The 10,436-nt window shown below is 53.9% G+C and overlaps 1 protein-coding gene across 3 annotated transcripts; it reads left to right on the plus strand.

Moving 5' to 3' along the window:
- Positions 1-5,967: 5,967 nt before the first annotated feature.
- Positions 5,968-10,045, plus strand: COASY (Coenzyme A synthase). Of its 3 annotated transcripts, none has more exons than XM_059908432.1 (10): positions 5,968-6,054; positions 6,446-7,153; positions 7,712-7,926; positions 8,172-8,303; positions 8,447-8,636; positions 8,721-8,785; positions 8,977-9,061; positions 9,222-9,319; positions 9,408-9,554; positions 9,656-10,045. In XM_059908432.1, the coding sequence occupies exons 2-10, from the start codon at positions 6,457-6,459 to the stop codon at positions 9,713-9,715; spliced, it is 1,689 nt and encodes a 562-aa protein (XP_059764415.1). In that variant the 5' UTR covers positions 5,968-6,054; positions 6,446-6,456; the 3' UTR covers positions 9,716-10,045. The 3 variants fall into 3 exon arrangements, with proteins under 3 accessions (XP_059764415.1, XP_059764416.1, XP_059764417.1); XM_059908434.1 differs by lacking the exon at positions 5,968-6,054 and adding an exon at positions 6,228-6,309; XM_059908433.1 differs by lacking the exons at positions 9,222-9,319; positions 9,656-10,045 and having other exon boundaries at positions 9,358-9,442.
- The last annotated feature ends 391 nt before the right edge of the window (positions 10,046-10,436 follow it).

Here is a 10,436-nt window from a genome sequence, read left to right on the forward strand (position 1 = left end):
GTTCTTACCATGATATGCTGTTCTTTCGTGAGAGGCTATAGCTGGTGGGGTGTTCTGTGTACGTTGCTAGGAGTATGAGGGGTGCATTGGGGTTTCTGTCCCCCCCCCCCCAGAGCTGGGACCAAAATCCTAAGGGTGCTCTCCTCTCCTTCTGTTGTCTCTGCCACAGTGTGTTCCGGAGTCACAGACACATCTAACTTAAACGGTTGCCCTGCTTGGGAGGTGCCCAGAGCTGCCATCTGCTTCACTAGTATTTTTTCCATCTCAAAGGCAGCTTGCTGCCCTGATCCCCAGTTCCACGTGCGCCTTCTCTTCATCAGGCGGCATAAGGGATGGAGGCACTGTGCCAGGGGGGGAATAAAAGTCCCCCCAAACCCCAAAATCCCTGCAAAAGCTTGCACCTCTTTCTTTTTTTTTAAATATAAATTTATTTATTTATTTACTTATTTTTGGCTGCGTTGGGTCTTCGTTGCAGCATGGGGGCTTTCTCTAGTTGCGGAGAGCGGGGGCTACTCTTCGTTGCAGTGCGCAGGCTTCTCATTGTGGTGGCTTCTCTTGTTGTGGAGCATGAGCTCTAGGCGCGCAGGCTTCAGTAGTTGTGGCAGGCAGGCTCAGTAGTTGTGGCTCGCGGGCTCTAGAGCGCAGGCTCAGTAGTTGTGGTGCACGGGCTTAGTTGCTCCGCGGCATGTGGGCTATTCCCGGACCAGGGCTCGAACCCGTGTCCCCTGCATTGGCAGGCGGACTCTTAACCACTGCGCCGCCAGGGAACTCCCGCTTGCACCTCTTTCATATTCTTAGGGGGTTGGATAGGCTTGTACCTTATCAATCACAGCTTCTGGAACAATGCGTGTCTTACCCCACCAAACAACTCCCCAAAACTTTACGGGGGTGCCTGAGCCTTGAATTTTCTGAGGGCTCACCACCCATCCTCGTCCTCACAGATGTTCCAGCAAAGTCTGCAGAAGGTCCTGCAGCAGAGGCAAGTCTTCACATGTTAACATCACCTCATCAATGTAATGAGCCCATTTTACTGATGTGGGGAAGGAGAATAGGGACAGGTCTTAGGCTACCATCCCATGATATGTGGTGGGGCTGTGCAGGTGGCCTTGAGGAAGCACTTGGAAGGTCCATTGTTGCTCCTCCCACATGAAGGCAAATTGATGTTGTGACTCAGTGGCCAGGTGTAGACTGAAAAAAGCATTCACTAAGTCATGGTACGTTCCTAGGACGGTGGCCAAGGTATAGAAGACGGTGGCACTGTTGGGCACAGACACATGGATGGGGGCTTGTTCAACTCTCCGTAGTCCACGGTTATCCGCCATGAGCCATCTGGCTTTTTTACCAGCCATACCAGGCTGTTGAACGTACTATGGGCAGAACGTACCATTCCCACTCAGTGCAGTTCTGGAATAGTTTCTTCTATTTCCTTAAGCCCCACCCACCCAGGCAATTTATATTGTTTGACAGTTTCCACTCTTCCCCGGGGGGGGGCAGGCTTACCGTTCCCAGTTGGTGTTCCCCTCATCATTGGTTTGATTACTCTAACCCAGAGGCAGATTCGCAGACATAGGTTTGCAGAGCTTGACCTTGTAGGATATCAATGCCCACTATATTCTCTGGTATTAGAGTGATAAAACTCTCATATTCTCCCTAGAAAAATAGTGCAGATGAACCGGTCTGCAGGGCAGAAATAGAGACACAGATGTAGAGCACAAACATATGGACACCAAGGGGGGAAAGTGGTGGGGGAGGTGGTGGTGGGATGAATTGGGAGATTAGGATTGACATGTATACACTAATATGTATAAAATGGATAACTAATAAGAACCTGCTGTATAAAAAATAAAATAAAATTCAAAAAAATATCTCATATTCTCGGGGTGTGGAGGGGCAGGGAGAACACGCAATTTGCTGTATGAAAAGGACCTTCCTGACTATAACCATTTGCGCTCTATAATTCAGTGGCGCTGAGGGGGCCAGAAAACTTCTGAGGGTGACCGTGTATTACAGTACATCTGGGGAAATTCCCTGGTGGTCCAGTGGTTAGGACTCGGTGCTTTCACTGCTGTGGCCCGGGTTCAATGATAAGTTGGAGACATTACTGTGCGGTTTACAAAGCTAGCAGCTCGAGAGCTGCTTCAAATTAAGGTCCAAACGCTTTTGACAAAGCCCGACTGGACGCTAAGAGGTGGAATCCCCAGGAAAGTGAAGAGAGGGAAGGGGAGGGTGTGGAACTAAGATCCAGCAAGCTGTGCGGCACAGCCAAAAAAAAAAAAGGAAGGAAGAAAAAAAAGAAATTAGAGTACATCCGGCTCCAGTATCCACCAGAGCTGTACTTTAAAAAAAAAAAAAAAAAAATTATTTATTTATTTGGCTGCACCGGGTCTTAGTTGTGGTATGCAGGGTCTAGCTCCCTGACCAGGGATTGAACCTGGGCCCCCTGCATTGGGAGCGTGGAGTCTTTTTTTTTTTTTTAAAGGAGATTTGCACTCATTTCTTTTTTTTTTTTTTTTTTTCCTTTTTTTTTATTTTTTATTTTTTTAAATTTTTATTTATTTATTTATTTTGGGCTGTGTTGGGTCTTCGTTTCTGTGCGAGGGCTTTCTCTAGTTGTGGCGAGCGGGGGCCACTCTTCATCGCGGTGCGCGGGCCTCTCACTATCGCGGCCTCTCTTGTTGCAGAGCACAGGCTCCAGACGCGCAGGCTCAGTAATTGTGGCTCACGGGCCTAGTCGCTCCGCGGCATGTGGGATCTTCCCAGACCAGGGCTCGAACCCGTGTCCCCTGCATTGGCAGGCAGATTCTCAACCACTGCGCCACCAGGGAAGCCCTGGAGCGTGGAGTCTTAATCACTGGACCACAGGGAAGTCCCCAGAGCTGTCACCTTTTGTTTATTTCTGGAAGGTCAACCAGTAGTGAGCTCCACAGGAGGCCTCCGATTGCCTCCAGTGGGCCTCACCTGGAAGCAGTCTTGCCCTGCATCCTATAACCTGGGCACGTGGAAAGCACCCACCTCAAACAGGAGAATCCCTGAGGCCTCTGCTGGAGCGGGCAGGGCGTCAGGGATGGTAGGGCCAAGTGGGCAGTTCTGAAATGTTATGCAGGTTTTAAGGCTTTCCACAGGCCAACCAACACAGCACTGGATGGCCGATGTATCTTTTCAGTTGCGTTCCCAGCAGCAATGAGGTCAAACCACATTTGTTTCCGGGTTACTTTAACCAAACCCTTTACAGCCCTTCAGGATAGCCTTTTGGCTTTTCGAGCTCCCTCTCTGTCTTGGGTCTTTCCTGCAGGCCAGTATTTAACTGTTCCTGGGATTTGTTGGTTTCCTCTAGATCAGCAATGGATTGCCCAACATCACGAATGTCTTGTCCCGCAACTGGGCTCAGCGTGGATATTAGTGTCCCATACCAGGTGATGGGGGCGGACTGGAGTGTCTTGGCTTTCATTCCTGCAGTGAATGTGGCCTGATCAGGCCCTTCAAAGATAGGAGCATAGATGGCCTGTCTCATTCTCAACTCCCTAAGGAGTTGTTGCACCTCCTCTATAGACTTCCAGGGTCCCACATGCCCAGGGAGACCCCCCATATTGGGACAAGTCTCCCTGCAGGTTAGAATAATCCAATCTATAAGGAAGTGAGGACCTCGAGCCCCCAAGTCCTATGCAGATGCTTCAGGAGGGCAGGCTGTGTGGTGATGTTGCTCATTTTCTCTGCCTCCTGCCCAGCCAGGGAAATCATCCCCACGCCCCCCAACCCCATAGCCACACTAACCATGCTTGGATACTTTCCCTGGCCTTTTGCTGGAATTTGGCAGCTGTATCACTAATCTCAGTGGACGTTTATTCTCTCATCATGAACGTTTCCTGAATGGGGGCTGCCCCGCTGGCTGGGCTGGTCATCGCCTGGTTTTTGTTTTCTTCTGCATAGGGGTCCTGTGGCGTGGGGTGTTTCGTGTGTTTTACTGTCAATCACCACAACACCCTCCCCTTCCCTCTCTTCACTTTCCTGGGGATTCCACCGCTTAGCATCCAGTCGGGCTTTGTCAAAAGCGTTTGGACCTTAATTTGAGGCAGCTCTCGAGCTGCTAGCTTTGTAAACCGCACAGTAATGTCTCCAATTTATCATCCTGCTGCCCCACCCCGCCTGCCAGCCCCGAAGTGAGCAGAACAGTGGACACTGCACGTCCTTCTCTAACCTCAGCTCTTCTTCCAGGTTTCCAACTTGAGTTTCAGCCTCTAGTTGGGCATCAGTGGCCAGCGACCTGCCCACAGCAGTGGCCAGCCCACCCTGCAGACATTCATCTCCCGTCTTCGCCGCGGTTCGCCCTGCACAGTTCCTCAAACAAGCACATTAGACCAGCTTGCGTTTCCCAAGATTGCCCATGCAGGTGCCTCTTTCCCAAGGCCCATTTCTTCGGTCTCCTGGCAGCCTTGCCAATGCTGATTTGTAAACTGGCCCCATACACGGAGGGCAAAGAGAGACTGAAGAAAGAGACAGCCACTCCAGATTGATAGGTGGCCGGTTTAATAAGCAAGGGAACTTACGTACGAGGCTTGTCCTGGGCGGTGCTAGAAGAGTAGATCTCTGCACCTGCCCACCAGAATCTTCAAGTTTCTACAGAGGCCTTAACTGGGTTCAGTCACGTAAACCATCCAGTTGGTCGCCAACAACACATTGCCCTCTCAAGTCTGTGTCCTTGAAACAGCTCTCACTGTGGGAATCGTGGGCAGACTACATTCCAAGGACACGGAAGGGGTGAGCAGCCTCTGACTGCCTGTGTCCAGCTCAAGGGTCAACTGGCAGTCACGTCCTCCAGATGACCTCCTCCAACAACGTCTCCGTAGGCATGCGAGACTGTGCGTCCAGATGTTTCAGGGAATTTCCTGACCGTCTTCGCCGTTTGCTTCTTCAACTGGTCCTCTCTTTAAAACCCAACTTAAGATGTCTTTGCAAGAATCCTGGTCTCAAGGCCTTTGTGGCACTAAAACTCTTCCATCCTTGACTCCAGGACCAAATGCAGGTTCTGTGGAGCCAGAGGCTTATACGCTTTGGGAGACCTCTTTAGGAATACAAAAACCACAAAATTAAGTATGAAAGTGAGCATTTATTTAGTTTGGGAAAAGAAACTACAGCACATTACTGTAGTGGAATCCTGGACATTGGTTTCCCTCCTTTTTGAGATCGTCCTGGATAATTTACCCGAAATGTTTCCTGATGGCAACCTGGCTTTGTCCTCCCACCGAGACTACCAATTCCAGCCTCTCCAGCACTCATTAGTTTCACGTTAAACCCTCGGCACTAAGTCCCACCCCTCTCCCCCCCACCCCCGCCGCCCCCTTTTCTCCCGTCCATAGGGACCATTCTCTGGCAGCTCTACTGAGCTCACACGCAGAGCTCGCCTCCTCCTCCTCTCTCTCCGTAAAAAACGGTCATATCACTGGTGGAGAGCACTGCACAGGAGCCACGACACATGGCCTCTATCCTTACCTCCCCAGATGTCCCTGGAACACACAGGGCGTCAATTTTTCCATCTGTGAAATGGGGGCTTGTACAGAATTGTCCTGTGACCTCCCACATGAGGCTCCTCAGACTGGGAGGGCGCCAGGAGGGCTCTGGGGACGCCGAGCCCTAATTTAAGTGCTACCCTACGACCCCCACCTCCGTCCCCGCGATTTACGCAGGTGTTAGTTCCGCCTTTGCCGCTGTCTCCTGAGGGACCTGGCTGAAGCCAATCTCTTCTCTCAGAGTCTGAAGGGCACCCGTGAAACGGGCTTTCAAGTCCGCCTTGCCCTACTCGGCCCAGGTCCCGTGACGCTCGGTTTTGGAAATAAGTTTCCGCGGATCTCCCTAAGCCCCCGACCTCTGCTCCTTAGCAATGCAGGCGCCCCACCCCATGAGAAATCTCGCGAGAATCCCTAGCCGAACCGAAGTTGAGATGTTTGGCCTTTATCAGGTTCCGTAGCTCGGAGTCGCAGCACCGGAACTAATGTTAACTGGTCGCGGCTGGGGAAGCCTTCGCGGTGGTGCAAGCGGAACCAAGGCCAGGAGGTCTCAGTAAGTAGGACCCGAGCCTGAGCGTCCCCCTTTAGTACCCTCCTCCGATTCCTTGAAGATCCTGGTGCCGCTCAGCAAGAGCGCCCAGGATTTCTGGATCCCCAGCTTTATGACTCAGGGTCTCCTGCCGAGTTTTCCCCTCCCAGGATTTCGATGCAATTCAGTGAATTCACCGCTGCCTCTGAGAAATGATAAAACCGAGATTTAGAGCACAGGCCCGAGGCGCCGTTTGCCAGGTCCTGTCCCCTCCCCCGGGTTCCTCTCGATCCGCACTGGGAACGCCATCCCTGCTCCAGGTCTCCCTCTCTGGGGTCCGAGTCCCCCCTACAGTCTTCGGCCTCAGACACATACCACTCAGTCACCCTCGCCTCGTCTCCCTGACTGTCCGCAGGCCTGGGCAGCATGGCCGTATTCCGGTCGGGCCTCCTGGTGTTGACAACGCCGCTGACCTCCCTGGCCCCTCGCCTGGCCCCCATCCTGACCTCGGCGGCCCGGTTGGTGAATCACACGCTTTATGTACACCTGCAACCGGGCATGAGCCTGGGGGGCCCGGCTCAGCCCCAGTCCAGCCCCGTGCAGGCCACGTTTGAAGTTATCGATTTCATCACGCACCTCTATGCTGGCGCCGACGTCCACAGGCACCTGGACGTTAGAATTCTGCTGACCAATATCCGAACCAAGAGCTTTCTCCCTCCCCTGACCAGCTCAGTCCAGAACCTGGCCCACCCGCCGGAAGTGGTGCTGACCGATTTCCAGACCCTGGATGGAAGCCAGTACAACCCAGCCAAGCAACAGCTAGAGCGTTATGCTACCAGTTGTTACAGCTGTTGTCCGCAACTGTCTTCGGTGCTGCTATACCCCGATTATGGGCCTGGAGTTCTGCCCGTGGGGTCCCTGGACGTCCCCTTACCCTCCACCATCAGCCCAGCCTCCCCCGTGGGCAGGTCTGCCAAGCAGCCAGTGCGTGGCCACCAGCGCGGTGCTGTGGGTGGCACCTTTGACCGCCTGCACAATGCCCACAAGGTGTTGCTCAGCGTCGCATGCCTCCTGGCTCAGGAGCAGCTTGTGGTGGGAGTAGCAGACAAAGACCTGTTGAAGAGTGAGTGAGACTGAGTTAGGGCAGTCTTACCCTCCCCCCAGGCCAAGACTGAGGAAGGGTGGGGCCATCCGTTACTTCCCACCCCTCCCAAATGTCACAGAGCCTGGCACTCAGTTGGCACTGAGGGAATTTTGTTAAATGAATAAATGCAGCTTTCTAGGTGTGTGGTCTAGTCACCATTCAATCAGGATCCCCCAAATATGTAGCCAAGGAACCTGCACTTTTAAACATATTCTCCAGGTGATGAATCCTAAAGTTTGAGTCCCTGGGAATAAATGGATGAGTAAGTTGTAGGTAGCAGTGCCATAGGCAGTCAGAGGAGCCTCTCAGAATTCTCTGGCTCTTGGAATTCTCCATCTGACTCTGATGCCTCCTGACACTGCTAGTTCTCTGCACACGCGCCAGCCCTTGCAGCACTATTGTGCTTGCCTGCTGCCTCCTCATAGCTCCCAGCTCCCCTCTGGAGATAGGATGCTTAGGGACACTCTCCCCTAAACTGGCCCACACTCTTCCTCCCCAGTGAAAAGATCTCACTGTTCTTCTGGGCTCCTTCCCCAGGCAAGTTGCTCCCTGAGCTGCTCCAACCGTACGCAGAACGCGTGGAACATCTGAGTGAGTTCCTGGTGGACATCAAGCCCTCCTTGACTTTTGATATCATCCCCCTGCTGGACCCCTATGGGCCCGCTGGCTCTGACCCCTCTCTGGAGTTCCTGGTGGTCAGCGAGGAGACCTATCGTGGGGGGATGGCCGTCAACCGCTTCCGCCTTGAGAATGTAACCCCTGAGGGAGACTGGCAGAGGGAGTGGATGGGGATGGGGAAGGCCACTGGGGGCTGTTGGAAGTACATGACCCCAGAGGAGGGAAGAGAGGGCTCAAGGTGGCGGGAAGAGGCAAGGAGGAACTTCCCAGCTTGCCCTCCGAGGCAAGCTTTACCTCTGGGTAGGCAAGGAAGGATAAGGCGATAGATCTGTCCTCATCTCACTCCTCCTTCTCTCTCCTCACTCTTCCTTTGCCTCAGGACCTGGAGGAGCTCACCTTGTACCAGATCCAGCTGCTGAAGGACCTAAACCACAAGGAAAACGAAGAGGACAAAGTCAGCTCCTCCAGCTTCCGCCAACAAATGCTGGGAAACCTGCTCCGGCCTCCACACGTAAGCCTAACTCACCCGCCTCCCACCCCTTCCCCCGGCATGGGTGGGCTGGGAATGCTGGAGAGGAGAGACTGAAGGGTTCAGCCTCAAACCTGAGTCTGGGGACCCTAGTAACTGTGAGGTTCCCTCTTATCTACCCGTAGAAGAGGCCAGAGCTCCCCCCAGGTTTCTACGTGATTGGGCTGACGGGCATCAGTGGCTCTGGGAAGAGCTCAGTAGCTCAGCGGCTGAAGGGCCTGGGGGCATATGTTATCGACAGTGACCACCTGGGCCACCGGGCCTATGCCCCGGGCGGTCCTGCCTACCAGCCGGTTGTGGAAGCCTTCGGAACAGGTAATAACTGGGGAGGGCTGGAGGTGGCCTGAAGTGAGGAGGTGGCCTGGCCTTCTTGCCCAATCCTCTGTCTTTGTCATCCAGATATTCTCCATAAAGATGGCATTATCAACAGGAAGGTCCTAGGGAGCCGGGTGTTTGGGAACAAGGTAAACACACACCTCTCCAAGGGCTCTGCAGCTGCTACTAGACCCAGAGGTTGGGACCCAGTGGACCTCTCTGGTCTGGCCCAGAATGCCAGTTTCCACTCAACTGTTCCTAACTACCTCCTCCCTCGGGCTGGCTCCATCTCCTCCGGGGGAGGGTAAACTCTGCCCACCCCTTCCATTCCCTTTCTCAGAAGCAGCTGAAGATACTCACGGACATTATGTGGCCAGTTATCGCAAAGCTGGCCAGAGAGGAAATGGAGCAGGCTATGGCTGAGGGTGAGTGAGCAGCCCAAGGGAACAGCTGAGCAGAATCTCCCCCGGGAGCTTCCCCACCCTAAATCAGACCATCCACTTTCCCTGGGATTGTGTTTCCTTGGCTCTCTGACTGGTAGCAAGTGGCAAGGTGCTGCTGGTAGTGACTGGGGTCTCCCCACAGGAAAGCATGTGTGCGTGATTGATGCCGCCATGCTGCTTGAAGCAGGCTGGCAGAACATGGTCCATGAGGTGTGGACTGTTGTCATCCCTGAGACTGAGGTATCTGGATCCCATCCCCCACTCTATCCCCATTGTAGCCCGCATCCTGCTCTGAACCAGTGGGCTGATGAATGCCTTGTCTGCCCAGGCTGTACGACGCATTGTGGAGAGGGATGGCCTGAGTGAGGATGCGGCTCAAAGCCGGCTGCAGAGCCAGATGAGTGGGCAGCAGCTTGTGGACCAGAGCCACGTGGTGCTGAGCACCTTGTGGGAGCCACATGTCACCCAGCGCCAGGTTGGTGCCCAGGGAAAGGCTGAGTTGTGGGGAGGGAGTCTCCAGTGGATGCTTGTATGGCCCTGTCCTCTTTTCTTCCCAACATTCTGGCCTGTCCAAAGGTGGAGAAAGCCTGGGCCCTCCTGCAGAAGCGCATCTCCAAGGCACCATCAGGCCCATGACTGACAATGAGTTCTCTGTGGGGCCAAACTGACCCCTGGAGCTGACAAGAGATCCAGTGATGACGGCGAATTGGGGCCTTGAAGCTCACCCTAGTTTGGGCCTAGAGGGCTCTGTGCTAAGCTGGGCAGGGCAGGGCTGGGCCTGCTGGACACAGGAAGCCTACCCAGCTTGCCAGTGTCTGGCCAACACTGAGAATGTGGCTCATGGGGGAGCAGGCCCCCTAGCGTTGTTCCATCCTCGCTCTTGCCCACACGTCTGTGGCACCCATGGTGGGCTGGGGCCGGGGCAAACACTGAAACTTGTTACAGAATTAAAGGTGAATGTTGCCAGGTGCTGCCTGTATGGTGTTTACTTCCTGCTCCAATGCCTCTGGGTATCTTTGCGACCCTTTAGCCACAAGTGCAGGGCCCAGGCCTGAGCTGGAAGCCAGGAATGCACTGGTTAAGAGCGTGGCTTTTGAAGCTAGCCGGACTGAGACCAGTCTTGGCCCTATCACTGACTAGCTGTTTGCTTTTGGATACGTTCTGTACTTTGTAGGTACCTCAGTTTGCTTAGCTTACAAAGTAGCATGACTTGGCTAACAGGCTCTTTGAAAGCGTCAATTCCACAACTATCCTGCCAGACTCTGGGCTGGGCGTTGGAGGAGCATCCTGCAACAAGCCACGCGGGGCCTCTGGCCTCACAGAGGTTGCACCCCGGAGGGGTAGGACGAGGTGACCA

This window comes from Balaenoptera ricei, chromosome 20 (genome assembly GCF_028023285.1).
Source record: "Balaenoptera ricei isolate mBalRic1 chromosome 20, mBalRic1.hap2, whole genome shotgun sequence".
NCBI lineage: Eukaryota > Metazoa > Chordata > Mammalia > Artiodactyla > Balaenopteridae > Balaenoptera > Balaenoptera ricei.